The 19806-nt window shown below is 37.1% G+C and overlaps 3 protein-coding genes and 1 long non-coding RNA gene across 4 annotated transcripts in view; 3 read left to right on the top strand and 1 right to left on the bottom strand.

Moving 5' to 3' along the window:
• Positions 1-4924, bottom strand: part of DNAH8 (dynein axonemal heavy chain 8) — a 108629-nt gene extending 103705 nt beyond the window's left edge. Inside the window, exons 1-6 of the mRNA XM_052695752.1 lie at positions 4840-4924; positions 3996-4141; positions 3117-3306; positions 2542-2705; positions 1697-1873; positions 1237-1350 (exon numbers count right to left, since the gene is read on the bottom strand). Of these exons, the coding sequence (XP_052551712.1) occupies positions 1237-1350; positions 1697-1873; positions 2542-2705; positions 3117-3306; positions 3996-4100 (750 nt within the window). The 5' untranslated portion in view covers positions 4101-4141; positions 4840-4924. The remainder of the gene's footprint in view (positions 1-1236; positions 1351-1696; positions 1874-2541; positions 2706-3116; positions 3307-3995; positions 4142-4839) is intronic.
• Positions 1-19806, top strand: part of LOC128086990 (uncharacterized) — a 435001-nt gene that overhangs the window by 230363 nt on the left and 184832 nt on the right. The gene's annotated exons all lie outside the window — the stretch shown is intronic.
• GLO1 (glyoxalase I) lies at positions 10728-16467 on the top strand. The gene is made up of 6 exons (XM_052695093.1): positions 10728-10869; positions 11351-11433; positions 12074-12214; positions 13002-13069; positions 14140-14229; positions 15347-16467. Exons 1-6 carry the CDS (start codon positions 10798-10800, stop codon positions 15433-15435), a joined length of 543 nt encoding a protein of 180 aa, XP_052551053.1. The 5' UTR covers positions 10728-10797; the 3' UTR covers positions 15436-16467.
• The window catches only part of BTBD9 (BTB domain containing 9), a 110122-nt gene continuing 109564 nt past the window's right edge, over positions 19249-19806 (top strand). The window contains exon 1 of the mRNA XM_052693216.1: positions 19249-19370. The gene's annotated coding sequence lies outside the window, so the exon portion shown is untranslated. The remainder of the gene's footprint in view (positions 19371-19806) is intronic.

Raw genomic sequence — 19806 nt, 5'->3', positions numbered from 1 at the left:
AGTAGTGAAGTGACACTGAAAAAATTACCCAAACAAGCAGCTTAAAAGTAGCGTTCAACTGTTGTGATTTAACCCAGCAACCAGCTAAGCAGCACTAAGCTCCTCACGAAGCCCTCCCCATAGTAGGGAAAGAACAGAAGTTCAGATTTATGCAAAGTGTTCCTGATTAAATAAAGAACGAAGCTAATTCTCCCATGTTACTAAACTAAGAAGTTCTTTAATGGGCCCTACCCACAAATGTATTTATGTTAGAATATCTTAGTAACTCCTACGAAACAATTTAAGTCTGATAGACGCGTGACTGTTTTTTATTCCCTGGTACCTCGCACCCTCTAGCGACAGACTGAAGGACTGAGGAAGATAAGCTGCTTAGTCCTCTTTTCTGCCATTCTACACTTTCGTTGCTTTGTTTTTGTGTTTGTTTGGTGGGGTTGCTGTTTGTTTTTGTTTCCCCTCAGTTTAAACTCCAATTAGGATACTGAATTGCCAGAAGTTAAGAAAAATATGCAACACTTTCTGGTGGAGGACAGGAATCATGTAGGATCAAAATAGAGAGGACTCAAAGTACGGAAGAAACAGCTCTTCCCTTGGCTATTTCTTCCTTCCATCTTATCCTGCAACAGCCCTTACAAAGATGTACTTGTTATAATAATTAATGGTAAAAATTAAACTTAATATCTTTTACTTAATTAGCACAACACAAACAATCTAACATTTAAGTACTGCCTAGCTGAAATTTCTGCAGAAGAAGCAGCTAGCAAAATTTTCAGCATCAAAATATTATTTTACCCTGCAAGAAGCATTTAGGGCCTCATTACGTTTCCATTATTTTTTATATAACTGAAATTTTGGCATTTTGGTTACATTTGTGTAATATTAATTGCCATATGGAATTTTCAGTGCACTACATCTTTTGAGATCCTTGCACTGTAAATCAGTATTTTAGTATATTTAGTATTTTTTAATATTTTTAGTATTTCAGTACTTTTTAAAATAGTATCGGCAGAGGACAGACTAGGCAATCACATGTACTTGTTTATTGATTAATCATATTTATAAATATACTTCTAATAAAATAATGTTTTACTTTAGTTATAAGTTCAGCTAGACAGATGTTTCAAAAAAATATCAATATATGTAAACAAATACAAAGAAGATTCCTTTTACACTGGAATTTTTTAATGGATGTTTTAAATAACTGAACTTTGCTTAGCAACTAATGAAAGGTATACTTACAATCTCATAGTCATAAAGAGGCTGACAAACTTTTTCAAGCGTGCACAAATATTTCACGTTATCTTTCGATTCATTTGCAGCATCTGTGATTCTGGCATCTAGCTCTTGCCACGTCTAGACAGAAAACTTTACTGTGAAAAGACTTCATAGATAATGAACTACTTCTTTTAACTTGCACTGATGCGCTTTGAAGCAAACCTTAGAAAATTCATTAAAATCACCATCAAAACAAGTAATGCATGTTGATTACAATTAGGTTTTTTTTGTTAATTTTTTTTTTTTTGGGGGGGGGGGGGGGGGGGGTTTGGCCAGTATCTACAATTTCTTCTCTCACTACATCAAGCACATCAGCAACATATCTAAATTTTCCCCTTCTAATTCTCTTCAGAAAAAAATCTCTCAAATATATATAGAAATAAATATTGCAAGGTTTGTCTACTAAAAAAGAAAAAAAAATTACCTTTAGTAGGTTAGAATGTCCAATATTCAGAATATTAATGACAGTTCTGCAGTCTGATCCTTTGATCTGCTCAATAATGGAATTAAATTTAGCAGACATACATTTCCAGTGCTCTAATTCAGTCAATGGACCAGAATTATCAGCTTCCTTCCTCATCTGCTGACTCTCAATCAGAACCTGCAATCAAATTGGAAAAAGAAAAGAAAAGGCTCTTTCAGAGAATAGATAAATTGTTATGAAGAAGAAATGTTCTAAGGAGACTAACTTAAAAGGAACAAGCTTGTTTTTATTGACATTTGAAAATGGTTCTGACTTGGAAAAGAATCCTAATTCAGAATTATGATTAATGGTATTCTTATACTGAAGTCAAGGCAATCAATGTGTATGCTCACCTGTTGTTAAAACTGGGTGGATCTCAGCATGTTTTTTATTTAATAAGAATTTGAAATACACTCACTTTTGGAGGGGAAAAAATGGTAAAAATGGAACAGTTATTAAATAAGTGCAATAAACCAGATGTAAATGCATAAATGCACTCACCTGCATGTACATATTCATATAGCCAGATATTTCTACATTTCACTAACATTTTTATTCTGGTGATGAGATACTTGGCCAAGTCAAACATCTTTCTAACAATGTTACCTCTCTTATAACTTGATGATTAGCAGAAACATAGCACATAATTCATAACCATGAGCATGTGTGTGTGTGCAGAAGCAAATGGTAGGTATACTCAGACACAGATCTAGATGTAACCTTAGAATAACTTCAGGCAAGTCTCATATATCATTTATAAGTATCTAACAACATTCATATTGGATAGATGTGTTAAAACAACTTACTCTTTCAATTTGTCTATGCCAGATCATAAGTGCTTCTTCTAACTGGTGAATCATATCAGGATTATCTGCTGCTGCTGCTACTTCCTCAAAGGACTGGAGTTTAGAAAAATTGATGTGATCTATTTTTTTCAACTCAACAGTTCCTTCAATACTTATTATAGCCACTGAATAATAACAAATTAAAAAGAAAAAAAAGAAACCAAGAAAGAAGGAAAGAAAGCAATTACAATACAGAACCAGTTAAGACTTGAAAATTTGTTTCTACCAGTGTAAGCAATTTACATTTGGGAATACATATCTGTAAAATGTAATGTTTTGATATAATAGGCATTTTATTGAAGTTACATAAAACAGAAAATTCTTTTAAATCCCGTGTATTCCTTCTTAGAAGTAATCTATCACTAGATAATTTTCTCAATCAATAATCTCTCCATATGTTTATCAGGCAAGCTTTTGATAATTTCATTTTTCCTTGAAGACTTAGGTACATTGCTTACCTGTGCCCTACTGTGCTTAAAATAAAATTCTTAAATATAATTCCCCTAATTTGATTCCTTTCTAAATGCAAAGCTTACCTTGTAGAAATGAAAGGTATCTCCTAATACTTTCCACAAAATTCTGTTTGTCTTTTGTATCCTGTTTGTTCTGACTTAAAACACCCCAGTTGTTTGTTGCAAGGATAGCTGGGATAAAAATATTTTCTAACATGTTCCTAACACCACGTAAGAGCCCTTCAGTGGCATCCAAAACACAAAAGAATATATCCTGCATTGTAACAGAATAATTGTTAGTGATGCAGTAACTTAGAATGGAAACAGTATTGCAAAGTCAGCTTTTTTTTTTTTTTTTTTTTTTCAATAAAAACACTCTGATTTTACATATGAAAATTTTAACATAAGGAGAAGTGAGATGATCATTGATGAGAATCAACTCCACACAAATCTAATAACTTGTCTCACATAGTTATACAGCAGAAAATGTCACGCTACATATCTTCCTTAGGATAAATGTGCATTTCACACATTCAAAGACACAAAAGATAGAGAGATGAAAATAAACTTTCTCTGCTGAAATTTGCTATATATGAAGTCTTCTAGGCAAATGTGAGTCCTTCTATCTTAGGGTTTTGTCAGACCCAAAATGTACTTAGCGGCTTTACCTTCTTCAGAAAGAAAAAAAAAAAAAAAAACATTGAGAGAATGATAAACTAATCTAAATGCTGACTGCTTCCAAACCAACTGCCCTGCAAGACAGAATTCACCAGATATCCTAAGTACTTGCTGACATAATATAGCGCTTCATTGTCTCCCCAAAGATGAGAGCACAGTGCAATACAACTTAACATTCAAAAATATGGAGTTACAGTAAATTTATTAACATAACAATAGTGAAACAAATAACAAAACAAAACTATCTGCTTTTTAAGTTGTTTTTAAAACTGTGTGAGAGAATACCTCATGTATACTTTTGGCCTTTATACGGCTGTCATTCTTAAGACGAACGAAAAACAAGCATAGTCCTACTAATTTGCCCGGTGTGTTCACATAAAATCGCATCATTTTACTTCCTTTTGTAACTCCTGGAATTGTCCGACCACATTCTGAAAAGAATTTCATAGATGTCACTATTTTTTTTTTAAAGTGATTTATTACAAAATGCTTGAAATACAGTGAAATAGAATTCAACACAGAAATCAACACTTATCTTCATCTTCTGTGTGTAAGTTAAGAGGAAAAAAAAGGAGTAATCCATGGCTAAACTTTCAGAATGTATGCCTTACAAAGCAATTTCAGCGTATTGCGCTGCACTGAAGAGGGAATTTGCTCTGGTCCATCATCTTTCCATTTCCTGGTGACTAAGATATACTATATGCTGATTCTCATTCACCTTATCAAAGATATTATGCTCAAGAAAACATTAGGGAAACAAGTAAAGAATTAGTAAGGAATTAGGCATGAGGCAAGAAGAAGAAAAAGTAGAAAAAGCAGGGTATGGAAAACAGGTAAATGGTGGGAAAAAGTAAGGAAGTATTATAGGGATAGCTTTAAGGTTATTTTCAAAAATATATGCAGGCACACAAAGAAAATGAATTACATTTGTTCTGGTAAACTGGATTTTATTTTTTCCTCATTTTGCACGCTCATTATTGATTACTTTCACTATTAACCCTGCCGTGTGATAATCTATTGATATAAGATTCATCCTCTGAAATGAAAACCAGTTTTTATTCTGGCTAACAGTAAATTTAACAGTAGATGATATTATTACATCTGCCTTGTATTAATGTTAAAAAGTTACCTATTCCTGGTACATCTCCTTCTTGATAGAAAATTTTCAATGCTTTACTTCCTCCCTTGGCAAAAAATGAATCAAATTCTTCAAACTGTTAAATTGAAACAAATTAAAAAAAAAAATGCAAGTACTTGTTACTCAAATCATTATTTTCTATGTGGCTGTAACATACACAACATCATTTGTCCACGGTACTGCCTCAAGTTTTTATGGTGTGTGCTGCTCATACTCAAATGTTATGAGAAGTCACAAAACAGCAGATTGTTGAAATATTGCCTTGAATTACTTATCTCACTCACCCAGATGACTTAGCTCTGATATCTGTATATCATACATTCATGGTTTTTACCAGTGGTGCAGAGAAACTAGATGGTATTCCATTACCCTCACAGATCTGCAAGTCTAAAGGAGCAGCTCCAAGCAAACAGTCATGAAGAGACTTAGAAGTACACAAAGCAAACTTGCATGATCTGACATGTCCTGCTATAGCAACTCTACTCCTAAAGGTAAAATTCAGTGGTAAAAAAAGGAGTAACATAACACATTCGGCAACTGATATTTCCTGATAAAACCAGACTGTATGAGTTAGAAAAAGAAATGAACATAGCTGAAAAGCTCTGTAAAGCACTGAAAGAAGGCCTAGAGGAGATCAGAAGGTTTCAGAGTACAGCATAAGCCTTCTATGTACTGATCTGTTCAAAATCTACCTTCTTTCACAGTAGTTCTTTCATAGTTACCTGTAAGAATGATCGACACAGTAAGAGCGTTCAAATTATTTGACTAAACGGCTCTCTACTTAAGTAATGAACTCCTTCCCGTTAAAAACAGAGTCAGAAATTTAGCTAGCAAACATGTCTGGAGAAGCATCACCTATTCAAACACAAAGCATAAAACTCTAGATATGTTATCTCTCATATAAGCAACTTTGTGGGTTTTTTTCCCCAGAAAATAAGCATAAATATAATTTGAATTAGAAGAGAGGTGGGGAAATGATTGTCCGCCAGGTGGATGTAATTTGAACCTGCTCCTTTGAGAAGACAAAGCTGTGCAAAAATAAAAGAAGTATAAGCAAGCCAGATCTAGAAATGCACACTGCACTTCTATTTTTTTTATAGGTAATAAGGGATGAGTGCTATAACTGCAAAAAAAATTTAAAAAAAAAAAAAAATTAAAATCCCCCCTCAATTAGTACTATATAGTACATATAAAATAAATGGATAAAGTGCTGGAAGGTCAGTGACAAAACAAGATTTGGAAAAAGAAAAAGGAGAAATTATATATCATGGTCTTGAATGATTTTATAAATAAGGTAAGATGCGAGCTAACCCTGTGCCTACAGCTTCTGCAAATGCAGAGTGTTTCAAGCACGTGTGGTACAAACACTTGCTATGTGAATACAGCATATAGGCTACTGTTGTAAGTATAAAACTTATAAATGTCAGAGACATTACATGTATATGGGAATTTCCTAACTGAGAATTGTTAAAAGACAATGTCGGCAATGCCCCAGAGCCTTAAACTGTGTATGAACTAAAAATGGACAATTTCTAACCATAAAAGTTTTGAAATGGTGATAAATAAGAAGAAAACAAACAAACAAGAAAGCAACACACACCATCCCAAAGATTCTTATGTGTCTGAGTTAATCAAACAGTGCAGAACAGCAATTTGACATGAAGTCAGGATGGTCTAAAACTATATTCCACTTATCAACAGCAAAGCAACAAAACATCAGCTAACTGACAAAGCTTAAAGCACCTCGATATTATGTAAGCATAACAATAAAAAAGATTATACCTATTTTATGAAGTGTAAACATCAATAAAGAAACAATGAACAATAATTTTGAATGTATTTATTCAGCTTGTATCAGAGAACTGAAGTTGACGTATCTAATCAAAGTTGATAACAGCTGGTTAAATTTTGAAGGCTAAGTCTAATCTCTAACCAACAAAAACATCACGCAGTCAGAGATGACAAGGGCTGTATTACACAAACATAGATGCTCAGTTTCGACACTAAAAGAACAGTTAAGCCGAATGCTCGTGTTTGTTCAAGCACTGTGGAAAACCTTCACGCATTTATAAATAACTGAGGAGCTCAAAACTGGAAATTATATAGCAGGCCTTTCCAAATGTAACAACATTGGTGAAACGGATCATCTTCTCCCTTTTTCCTAGAAGAACTTTTTTTTTTTCTTTCAAACATTTCTGTGAAGTTTCGCTTATTTTTGCACTATCTTTGACATTTCAATCAGGACTTGCCTTACAAACAAAAACAATTATTTTTAGAATATTATAATTCTAGGCTGAAAAGAATGAAACTTGGTGAATATGGCAAGAATCCACTAGGTCAAAATAATAGCAATAATTAAGCTCCACCTGAAGTAAGAAATAAGAAAAAGTTGCTATCAAAACTAAGGGGAACTTGAAAATCTTCCAGGAAACTAAGCTGAATTATTTAGTCAGGTATCATTCCGGATGAACTGCATGCCTTATTTATCACATCTTTTGGTAGAAGTGATCTAAATGATGATTAACAGTGGGTAACCTGCTACATATTTTGACTAATAATTGAAATTCAACAGAGTCACAGAACATACTCACCGAAGGGACATCCAAAATCAATTCTTCCACAGTTGTTAAGTCTAAACCTAGCCTGATGCTGAGAACTTCAAATATGTATTTATATGAAGCATCAATTTTTGATCTTCGGTTTTCTCTTGCTTCTCTGTATCGAGCCTACAACATTAAACATCTTTCAAACAGAAAATACACAAATTGATCATAACTGTATCCTGCTACTTCACTTACAACTAAGGTTGAATGTCTTGTATTATAGATCCATAACTGTTTTATTCTTTAAAAGTATGTGTACTTTCACCAAAGAGCAAATTACTATGAATTATTAAAAAACATGATGCAAACAGAGGATATGGCAAGGGGAATCAAATGTTAAATATACTACAGTAGATCTTAACATATTTCACAGAATTGTAGGGGTTGGAAGGGACCTCCAGAGATCATTGAGTCCAACCCCCCTGCCAAAGCAGGTTCCCTACACCATGTCGCACAGGTAGGCATCCAGGCAGGTCTTGAACATCTCCAGAGAAGGAGACTCCATAACCTCCCTGGGCAATTTGTGTGCCATATTAACTAGTTTTTTTTTTTCACAAAAATATTTTGAATTATTAAATTAATTAATGTTCCTAAAATTAATATATTTATATTAATTTCTATAATCTATATAATTTATATTTATATATAATCTATTGCTAAGCCAGCCTATATCAGAAATAATATCAAGCTAAAACATCCACAGACAATAAATATTTTCAGGAATCAAGCTGGGTACAGCTTTGCTTCAGTGTAAATTATTCAATTAATATCTTTGGCCACCTTCTACTACAACTTTAAGATAAAATCTTAAAATATTGAAACCATTACAAACAGATACACTTTCTATCTGAAATAAGAAATTAGAAATTAATTAATTAATTAGAAATTAATTAAAAAGAAAGAGAGGAAGAAAGGAAATGAAAAAGTAAAAAAAAAAAAAAAAAAAAAAAAAAAAGGAAATGAAAGAAATGGAAACATAAAAGGAAAAGAGAAACAGTTCATTTAAAATGAATTTAATTATCTGAGAAAGAACCAGAAATCTATGTCAAGACCTAACATTGAATACTAAACCTGTTTTTCTTTTAAAATTTCTTGCATGGACAGAACTCCAGCAGAGCTCCGGTAAAGCCTAGACAGCCTTCGGGTTACAGGACTAAAGGATTCCTGGGAAGGAGAAGAGTTTACTACTTGTTGAGCATGGTGAACAGATTTGTCTTCGGCATCCCCTGGTGCAACAGGGCCAGACACAGAATCCCCTGTAGTGAGATTTTGCCCAGTATTATCCGCTGCCACTTGACCGGACCCAGAATCTTCTCCAGTGTTGGAATTTTCATTATTATCTTCTTGCACATTCTCCATTCTGAAATCTTCAGAAGGAAGATTTCAAAAAAGGAAAAAAAGTCAAAAAAGGAAAAAATAGAGTGTGTATATAAATCATGAACTATATACAGAATGCCCCACCATACATGATACCCTAAACACACACAAGTTCAGATAAAATGTAGGATGGAGGGTGTTGGGTAGTATTTCTTCAGTGGAAGTGTTTAATTTCTACAGTATTTCTATGTCTTACTTAATAAGTTTCATTTTGATTTAAATTAATACAAAAATCAGATCTTCATCATTAAAAGCATGCTGTTGAAAGGGTAAGAAATATCAGACAAGGCTGCACCCTAAAATTCATACAGACTGAGCTCTTTGCATGTAGTGACTTATGAAGTCTTATACAATATATTAAAAGTTCCTAGAGCGTTGAGCACATCAAGACTTCTTCACCACAGTATAAAAAAGACAGACTTTCCTCTTAATTCTGTGAGTAACCTAAGCTGGCTAGAATACTAGCAGAATAATTGTTCCCAGGTGAGAATTTCTAAAATGGACAAAGCAAGGTATATTCATGACTGACTGCTAAGCAATCAGCTGCTATGGAAAAGAAATTCTGCTGTTTTCTTCCCCTGTCTATTTCACTATCTGAAAAGCCCAAGAAAGGTTTAGTTTGTGAATCCCAAGCCTGTAATTCAGGGTTACAAAGAATTACGTAAATATCCTCTCCCTTTCTTCATACGGGGAGGCATATTTATCCACTAGCATTTGCTAGCTGCCATCAATCCCACTCAGTAGATCTTAACACTCTTGAATATACCGAAAATTAAATGCATCATTCAGTATTCGCATTCTACACACAGACTGAACAACTATCTTTAAGGCACTATCACCATCATTACACCTATACCTGAAGTCTTTGTGTTTAATTTTATTCTTTAAAATAGCTTGTTCAGTTACACAAGGATATTAGAATAGGTGCATAACCTATATAAATATACAGAATAACAGATAAAAATGTTGAAAATGCCATTGTAACTCAGAGTACTACTACCATAAAGATTAAAACAAATATCATAGATTACACAGAAGTTCTCATGAGGCCTTAAGGCAGCCAACCAGGTATAACCAACCATACATTCTATACTGGTAAGGATGCGTGGTAGAAGATCATGCTCATCAGGTCAGAGCATGAGCTCCAGCTGGCTGCCTACCCTGATTTCCATCACGCCCTTGGACATACACTTCAAACACGGCACAAAATAACAAAATCATTCAACTTTCCTCTCGTAACTCAAATTCGAGGTTTATTCTGCATCACTCCTAACGACTGTTACCTCAGTCACCAGCACCCCCAGTCCGTTGACAAGTCTATGACTCTCTCAGCTTTGCTCCTTACCCTTTTAGTGCAGCAGCAACGTCACACGAGGACCAGGGGGAGAGAAACACGAGAAAAATAAGCCTCGGTGTTACTCAGTAGCTCCAGTGCCTGCCCCGACCGGCCGGCCGTGACCAGCCGGTCTGCCTCCGGGACGGGGCGATACAGCGCGCTGCTGCGCTGTTGGCCGTTACGGGGCGCCAGTAACAACTACGGCTCTGCTCGCGCGGGGCTCGGCTCTGCTCGGACGAAGAAGGTGTAAAGCGGAGGGGCAGCTGTCTGCCACGTCCCGTCCCGCTTTTCTTAACAAAAGTTTTATTATTATTATTAATGATAATAATAATAATGATAGCAATAATATTTTGCTGAGTACTCAAGACAGATGGAAACTAACATCTCTAATTCCCCAAAGGAATAAACCACCCGTTAGGTGTGTTTTTATACTTATGGAGTGAAGGTAAAACACCTGGCTATGAAAAAGCCGAAAGTGCTGTCAGCTGGAAAGAAGCGCTAAACAAAGCAGCGTTTCATTTGAGCGCCTACAGGCTGCTCAGATGCGCAGGCCACGTTGCGCGCACCCGAGCAACTGTGGGGCGGAGCACCACCTTTGTACTGCTCTCTCCTCCCATCTCCTCTGCGCCCAACATGGCGGAACCGAGCGGCTTGAGCGATGAGGCTGCCTATGGCGCCTGCTCGGAGCCGGATCCCAGCACGAAGGTGGGCTTGGCGGGGGCGAGCAGGGTGCCATTAGGCTGCGGGTGGCGGAGGCCGTGGTGGTACTGCCAGCATCCCCGCCCCTTTGGCGTGCGGACGTGCGGTGACCGGTGGGGCGGCATGGGGGAGGCCGGTTCGGGTGGTAGTGGATCCTGCAGCTGCGATGGGGTACAGGTACCCAACACAGTGGTTATGGCACCAAGCTGCTGGTGTTCAAGGGGCATTTGGACGGTGCTCTCAGCCACGTGGTCTGATTTTTAGGTACTGCTGCAGTTGGATTTGGTGATCCTTGTGGGTCTCTTCCAACTTGGAATATTCTAAAATAAAATGTTATTTACGTTGTATGTAGTACCGTATTTGTTACCTCTAGACTTGCTGGTTTTGATTTTCATTATTAACTGATATCTTTGTTGATGCACAGTTAAATTCCGTTTGATGTATAATAATGCTTTTTTTTTTTTTCTTCTTTTTTTCGCTCTTCCAGGATTTTATATTTCAGCAGACAATGTTAAGAGTAAAGGATCCTAAGAAGTCACTGGATTTCTATACGAGAGTTCTTGGAATGACGTGAGTGGAAGCTGTATGCCACAGTAACTTTGGGTGTTTCTTCATTCTTATGAAAAGTATTTTTGTTCTGTTGATGTAGTTATACCTATCTGCTAATGCCAAGTTGGATAGCCTGCCAATCTGTGAGAACTTCACAGCCTATTGAATGCCTAAATTGCAAATGAATGAAAAGTGGCTTTGTCTAGAATTTTTTTTCTCCTCTTTTAAGTAGGTCATTGATTATCAGCGTACAACTTGTACAGCTTTTACCTCACTGATTCTACTCTCAACTGGTAACTTTTGTGATGCTTTTAAATAGGAATCGTTTCTGTAAACCTGGAACATAAATTATCTGTTTGTCCTTCCTGAGAAAATCTGTACAAGTAAAAAATGGCAGCTTCAGACTGGAGCCTTTATTCTGGTTTTGCTGTTCATTTATTGATTGCCTATAAGCATCTGATTCTTCTAGCTTTTAGAGGCTTATAACGTGTGCTGGAATGTTTCTGTTTGAGAATTCAAAATGTAGTATTTTAAGATGTGGATTGCAGTCAGAAAGATAAAAATCACAGCTGTAATTGTTCCACAGGGGAAACAACTTGTATTTTCAGGCTGTGTGGTTATTTTTTTTAGTTACTGTTTCAAAATAATTTTTGCCATGTAGACTGCTTCAGAAATTTGACTTTCCTCCCATGAAGTTCTCACTGTTTTTCCTGGGTTATGAAAATAAAAACGATATCCCAAAAGATAAAGCTGAGAGAACACCTTGGACCTTCTCCAGAAAAGCTACACTTGAACTGACACAGTAAGTATTAATACAGTAGGAGATGACAACCACATCTAAGAGAAGTGGATGAGTTTACGTCTCATTGAATTGAAAAGAGATGCGGTAATTTCTGTGGAAGCATCTTTACTGTTATATAATAAGTCTTAAAATAGGCTGAGATCTTAGATACTTGGCAAGTTTACTCTTTCTAGAGCTACTACAAGGTGAATAGTAGTATATAAGTACCAAATAGTGTTTGCTCATCTGGGTAGGAAAACAATGGGATTGAGGCAAAAGTGATGCAGTTAGAACTTCTTTTGTATCCTCTGAAGTTGCCTCTAAAGTAGTGGGTTAAGTATTGCTTTTGATGGCTTATCAAAAGAGGTCAAAACACTTCATATGAATTGGACAATCTTGTTAATACTAATGATTATAATTAAGTGTGGAGATAGAGATATTCTTACAAATACCCTGCCACTGTGCTTAGCTACTTCACTGTTCTGCATCTAGATTAATATGTAAATTCACTCATGCACCACAGCCATCCTTGCAATCTGGATGAGATAGGAGCATTTCTCAGACTCATTCAAATGTGGAACATGAGTACTAGAGAAGGGTAGGAATTAGACTGAATTAGCTCTTATGTCTACTTTGAAGACTATTTCCAGGACCTGTGTTAAAGGAAAGTTTTGATAGTTTAATGAAGGTAGCCAACAACTGAAGTTCTATGGTTTTGAAAAGAAACAAATTGCCTTTCTAAGGAAGCTAAACACTAAGGAATTAATTTTGATGCTTTTCTTCAGTGTGTAATAATTATTTCTTACAGCAACTGGGGCTCTGAGAATGATGAAAAGCAGTCCTATCATAATGGCAATTCAGATCCCCGAGGATTTGGTAGGTTTTTTGTTTAGTGCATGTTGTTCTTATGCGTTGTTTTACTGTGCTTTGATTACAGTTACATGTATTACAGTTAGATGTATTAGGGAAAAATGGAGTTTCAGTTTTCTCTTTATAAGACATCTGTATGAAATCAATGCAGAGGTTAAGGTTTTATTTCATGGGGGATTTGTAAACTTTTAAAACTTGTATAGACGAAAAGACTTTTCTAGTAAGCTACTTTGAAGTGTAAGTACTACCAGAATCTTTATTTTACTTCTTCCAGCATGTATGCATGGTATGCATCATGAAAATGGGTAAATAAAAAAATGTTTCAGAGTGAAGAACCACAATTACACTTGTTATAAAGCTAATTTTTTAATTTAATTTAACGCATTTTAATCCTAACCACTCAGTGAAGTTCAATAATTGCTCTTGCATATTGATTGTAATGATGTTCAGATTGATTTTTGAATTTGGATTTGTATTTTATAATGCACCGGTTACCAGTTTTGAGCTGGAAGGAGGATTTATCTGTAGCATCAAGGATAGCATTCAAGTGGCTCAACTTGATATTTTGAGTGCTTGAAAGGTCACTTGTATGTGAAATAAGTCTGGTACTGAATATAGCCACTTGACATATTAAATTGAAGTTACTTGTAAGTTCAGCGTGGTGCTGCTGTTAGTATCTACAAATACAGCATTAATAATAAATGCCTTGTGCTGTTGAACTAAGCAAATGCAACAAAATCATGTTATGTAGATGTGTCTCTGGAAAGGGAATATAGATAAAACAGTTTGAATAACTTAACAGCAGTAGGAAGAAATAATCTTATCCAAATAACATGAGCTATTGTAACTGAAAAGTTCTGATTGTAAAATCATTATTAAAAAGCCAATTTTGTCAAGGAGAGTATTGTTAAAATCTGGAATGCGCTTCTTTCTGTAAGAAATGATTTTCTTGAGTTTGTTATATCTCTTGTGTAAGCATGTGAACTTATTGCAGAAGATGAAATGCTGAGCAAACTTTTTTTCTCAAATGCATAGAAATACTTAGTGTATTGTACTGTTTTTACTCTGTTTCCCAGGGCACATTGGAATTGCTGTCCCTGATGTCAATAAAGCTTGTAAGAGGTTCGAAGAACTAGGAGTGAAATTTGTGAAGAAACCAGATGATGGTAAGTCTTGGCCAGTAATGCAAGTCGTTTTTTTTTTTTTTTTTTTTTGCCTTTTCCAGTTGTTTGCTTTTAATATATTGTGCCTGGTAGATTTTTGTACTGGACAGCTCAGTGATACATTTCTATAGCTGTCACTCCTTAGGATGTGCTAGAACCTACTAACTGTGCTCCCTCTTACAAAATGCACAAAACTGACAGTGTAGAATTGTCCTGTTTATAGAAGGGGGAAAAAAAAGCAGAAGCAGTTTTCAATGTTAGGAATTTAAACTTGTGCAGCAAATGTCAAAGATGATGAGGTTTTGGATTTAATATCCATTGTTTGTGGGGCTGGATGAGAAAGTTCGTGGTATTTTTTTTTCCCCTGCATTAGTGAATCACAGCTGCTGTTCTCTCAGAAGTTTTTGTAACTAGAATGTAATAATAATTAACTTTTTTTTTTTGTTTTTTTTTTTTACAGTAGACAGGGTCATAGGGTAAGCAAAATGGAAACTGATTGGCTAACTCTTTAAGATAAAATGTTAAGCTGTGCTGTTGTGATTCACTGTTGAATACTTTAGGGGACCCTATTTCCGTGAAGAATATTTTTTGAACTGTTTAAAACATTCCTGCACTGCACTTCTATCTCAAATAGTAATGCAAATGTGTACTGTAATCCAGATTGGGAGTGGGAAACAACCAAATAAAAACTAGTAGAGCACAGAACTTTACTGTGTAGGCAAAAATGAACAGGGCTGAGGAACAAAGAACTTTAAAAGGCAGAACAGCTTAGCAAAACATGCCAAAACATCCTGGAACACAAAAATACGTTTCCAAAATTACGGGCTGAACACTTGCAGGGGTTAAAAAAAAAATCAACAGAAGGTAAGATTTCATAATGACTTTACATTGCAGCTTTATTAAGTATCAGATTAACAATCCAGCACGCACACACACAAAGGCCTAGTTGTGATCAAACACTAATTTGGATGTTTTCAGAAGCAGCTGTCTAAAGCTGAATTAATACTCATACAAAAGGAAAAAAAAAAAATTGAAAGTAACTGCATTTGATGTTAAGATTTATTCATCTGCCCTACCTTTATCCTTGTGTTCATCGTTCCTTCTATTTTTTTCCTAATAGGTAAAATGAAAGGACTTGCATTTGTTCAGGATCCCGATGGCTACTGGATTGAAATTTTGAATCCTAACCATATGGTGACTCTCACTTAGATCTAAGTGAATACACTGTATAAAAGATACAAACTTCTAGTTCCCTGGAGAAAATCTATAACAGTATTTGTGAAATTCTTGCTTAATGGAGAGGAATCAATTATGTTCAGATTTTCTTCTAAAATTAAACTGAGGCTTCCCAACTGTTCTCCTGTGATGCCACTGCTATTTGCTTCCAGTTTGGAATCCTCACCCATCTTTTAAAGAGCACGAATATGTACTCTGCTCTTAAACAGACTGCACCAATATTTCACTAAACTCTCTAAGATGCATGACTAGAAGTTTACATCATCTCACACTACCTAGATTTAAACTAATAAAAAAAGATCCCGCATTATTGCTGATGAGCTTCACCGAGGAGCATATATAATGTATATTTTTTTCATTAAGTCAAAGGATATCCTGAAGGCTTTGTGCACTTCCCTGTTTATTAGAAAATAAAATATCAGATTTCTTACCTGAGTAGCAGCATATTTGTGAAAGTCTTACTTACATTATGCCAAGCAAAATCCCTTATTGACCAGACTTAAAAAGCTTTGCCCGGAACAAGAAACTTTGGAGAGGCAGTAAATTAGTCCAGCAGGAAGAATTCAGTATTTAAACTTTTGGCTGCTGATTGCCAGACAACGTAATAGGTCTCATAGATTCTGACAGTGGCCCTTCTTGTCTCTTCCAACACAGAGCTTGTTCATAATCTGTGTTTTGATGCAAGTCTGGGCTGTATTCCACTTACAGGCTCCGTACAATTCTGTTTTAGGAATGTAAGGAAAAAGAGCATCTAAAATAGCTTCCTACTAGTAGGCATTTTGATCTGCCCCTTCAAAGTCAGTGATGGTTACTGAAATTAAACTTGTATATTTGTATGAAGAGTTGCCAAGTTTTGGTTAACAAAACCAAAGCAAATTTTTCTCTGCACTGTTTATTGTGATTTTTCCTTCTAGCACGTAACTCCTATTGAGTTCAGTTATGTGACTATTGGATAGTGAAATGGCATTGCAATTCACTTTGAAATAAAGCACTGATGAAAAGTCATTTCTAAAGCAGTATGACATGTATCTTTGCTAATTCTTGAATCCTAGGTAAACAAAACACTGTTTGGTTTGGTTCGTGGGTTATTTTTTTTCCTTGGGAAGTAACCTGGTCATGCAGGATAAAATATTTATTGGGAATCCAGTAGTGAAGATAACTTGATGAGCAGGATGCTTAATAATAATTTGCAGAGTTTTCATTAATTTGTTCAATACCTCCCTAGCTATGCAGTTAAAAGAGAAGTGTGGAAATTATTGAATTCATTTTCTACTGTGCTAATGTAGATAATAATGACAAATATTAAGTATAATATTAAATATTATTGTCCTGTCTCCTTGTCTGAAAAATCCTTAATTCTGTACACCTCAGCTTAACAACAGACCTTTTAAATTCAGTAATCTTACAAAGCTCCATGTGAAGAATCATTAAAGTTGAAGCAAGATATTGTTTCCATTTGGAAATAAGTAAAATATGCTACATGCTTCCACTGAGTTTGTACAGGTGTGGAAATACAGAATGTGAAAATGAAAACAGTTACCCGATTAAAGCCCCCTACAGATGTACAAACAACCATGGATTTATTGGAAGGTAGAAACAGTAACTCAGAAGATCATCTGTTTTTGATTTATGAAGCAACTCATCATAAAAGCAACTAGATACTTCAAATTAAATTTTGAGTAATATTTTCTGGGTGGTCTCTACTTAAGCATGTACTGTCCTGTAGGTACACCTTACAGGTGTAATGCATATACAGTCTTGACTTTCAGTTTGTAACACCTTACTGTTTTCTGCAGCTAGCTCACGTTTGCATTCTGTGTGCCTTGCTGTATTTCTAGAATACTTAGCCTGTCCTCTATCTTGTCTCTGTGTAGTTGATGATTCCCTTATATGCTAGGGAGATGATAGGGAGGATGTAGTTACAACTTTTCATAGCAAGATCTGAGAAACTGAGCAGTCTTAACAGCTGTCACTACACAATCTCAGCCAACTTCCTCTAGATGTGGCACTTCTGATGTTGTGCCCAATCCTAGGCAGTCTACTTATTACTCAAAAAATTGATGGTGGTGTTCTTAAATGCTGGGTCAGCTTTATCCCAAGTTTGTTAAGCAGAATTAAGGATTTCAAGGCTTCTCAGTTTCTTGAACAAGTAAATAAGACCGATCCCTTTAGTGGACATTCAGCTTGGCTCAGGGTGACTCAGCCAAGGAAACCTCACCTTACTTTGAAAAAGACATACACAATATTTCATACTATCTTACAGCAGCAATTAAGAAAATTCTAAATTGAAGACTATTGTTGTATAGCTTTAGTGTGATATCTTTCAAAGTTAGGAGCTCCTTGCATGTGAGTTGAGCCAAGAAGGAGAGCTGTAGAAATGGGATGAGATAGAGCTCTTGTTTGCAGCTTATATATTTTTTCATTAATAAACTTTATCCCTTCTAATGCTCTTGTTCTGAAATAAGGAACTTAAGGTGAAGTAGAACTCAGCTGAAGCGCAAATGCTGACTGCAGAATCTTGCAGTAGATTGTGAGTAGAGGTTACTTAGACTAATGCTAGTCTGAGTGAATTTGTCTGAAACTATTTGATAAATATAGATGCAACGTCTAAAGCTTTATAATAAATTTATTGGTAAGGAAAATCTCAACGTTTTACAAGCATGTAAATTAATAAAGTAGTTTCATAGAAGGGGTTGGGTTGCAAGGGACCTCAAGGATCATCAAGCACCAACCGTCCTGCATGAAAAGCTGCCAGCCTCCATATCTAATACTATACCGGGCTGCCCAGGGCCCCATCCAACCTGGCCTGGAACACCTCCCTGTCCTCCAGGACAGGGCTTCCACAACCTCTGTGGGCAGCCTGTTCCTGCACCTCACCAATCTTTTGGTAAAGAACTTCCCCCTGATATCCAATCTAAGTCTTCCCTCCCTCAACACTATTTCTCCTTGTCCTGCCATCGTTTACCCTTGTAGAGTTGAGCAGTTTGTATTTTATCTACATACAGTATTCTACTCATGTGTTTCATGACACTTCAAAGCACAGGTGTGACTGGAAACGCTATTGACACAATTATATGGAATCCAGTAATTAAGAGGAATAGTTTGTAAACTGCATGTTTGTATGTCTGAGGGTGTGTAGTTCAGTGGACAGCTACACAAGAAGCACTAGCCCCAACTGAATGTTCCCTGTTTAGTGTTAATATGGGAGATTTTGTGAAATTTACAGTTTGTGTTGATTATAGCCAATCCTAATTTTGCATCTTCCAAGGTAATGCTTTTTTTATTATTATTTTTATTTTTTTTTTTCTTCCCTGCTAAATAAAGCACTGAGTTGAATGGCAGTAGTGCTTTTCCAGATGGGAGTAGAGACAAATTTGCATTCTCCTCTTAAACAGAAGTTCTGCTAATTTCAAGAAGCAGAACGTAGAATCACAGAACCATTAAGGTTGGAAAAAACCTCTCAGGCCATCTGGTCCAACCACCAGCCCGTGCCCACTGACCATGTCCGTCAGTGCCACAGCCACACGGCTCTCGAACACCTCCAGGGACGGTGACTGCACCACCTCCCTGTGCAGCTTGTGCCACTGCCTCACCGCGATGTGAGGACATACAAGCCGATTTGCAGGAGCCTGGCAGACACAAGCTGAGGAAAGGCAGCGTGTATTCAGAATTACGGCAGAAGAGAAAGAGGGGAATGTGAATAGCAGTTCCTATTTTAGGAGCTTTGTCGGAACGAATACCCCATTCCCGAGGCGCGCTGTAGTCCCGCCGCCGTCCATAGACCCGGCCCGCTGCGCTACGTCAGCACGCAGGAGGACGGCGGCTGTTGCTGATGGCGTCATCGCGGCGCCTGACGTTTCGGCGGCGCCGGGTTGAGAAGGTTGGAGGTCCGGTCGTCGTGGAGGCCGGTGAGCGGATCGGATGGTTGCGGTCGGGTGTTTGGGAGAGTTGTGGCGTGCTTCCCGCCTGAGCGGTGCCCGTGGTGGCCGGGCGGCTCCTGGGGCTTTCCCTGCGGCGGGCTTCGGCCCCTCAGCGGCCATGCCGGGTCGTACCCGCCGGCGTCGGCTGCCCGGGCCCGGCGGCAGCGCAGCGCTCTGCGGCACCCGGGTGCGCTGAGGGAGCGGCTGGCGCGGGGGTTCCGCGCGGAAGTGCTGAGTTCGCTGGGAGCTGTCCGCTGAGCGGCGTTTGCGCGGGCACGGGGTGACTGCCGGCTGAGAGCCCTCAGTGAGGAACCGCGGCTCCGGGCTCGCTTTGCCCCGAGTTGCTCCGGGTGTGACCTTGGCAGATGCTCAGCGTGTGGCACTCCTGCGTTCCGCATTGCCTGCCCGCAGTGCTTGTCCGTGC

The sequence above is a fragment of the Tympanuchus pallidicinctus genome, unplaced genomic scaffold, assembly GCF_026119805.1.
Source record: "Tympanuchus pallidicinctus isolate F22 unplaced genomic scaffold, pur_lepc_1.0 scaffold1, whole genome shotgun sequence".
Lineage (NCBI taxonomy): Eukaryota > Metazoa > Chordata > Aves > Galliformes > Phasianidae > Tympanuchus > Tympanuchus pallidicinctus.
Note: the sequence above shows the minus strand (reverse complement) of the source record. Positions and strands in the feature narration are given on the sequence as shown.

Bases quoted from the DNA above. Each gene is read 5' to 3' on its own strand.
- GLO1 (XM_052695093.1), top strand. From the start codon at position 10,798: ATGGCGGAACCGAGCGGCTTGAGCGATGAGGCTGCCTATGGCGCCTGC. The intron at 11,434-12,073 runs GTGAGTGGAAGC...TTTGCCATGTAG, and splicing joins ACGAGAGTTCTTGGAATGAC to ACTGCTTCAGAAATTTGACT. The intron at 12,215-13,001 runs GTAAGTATTAAT...TATTTCTTACAG, and splicing joins GCTACACTTGAACTGACACA to CAACTGGGGCTCTGAGAATG.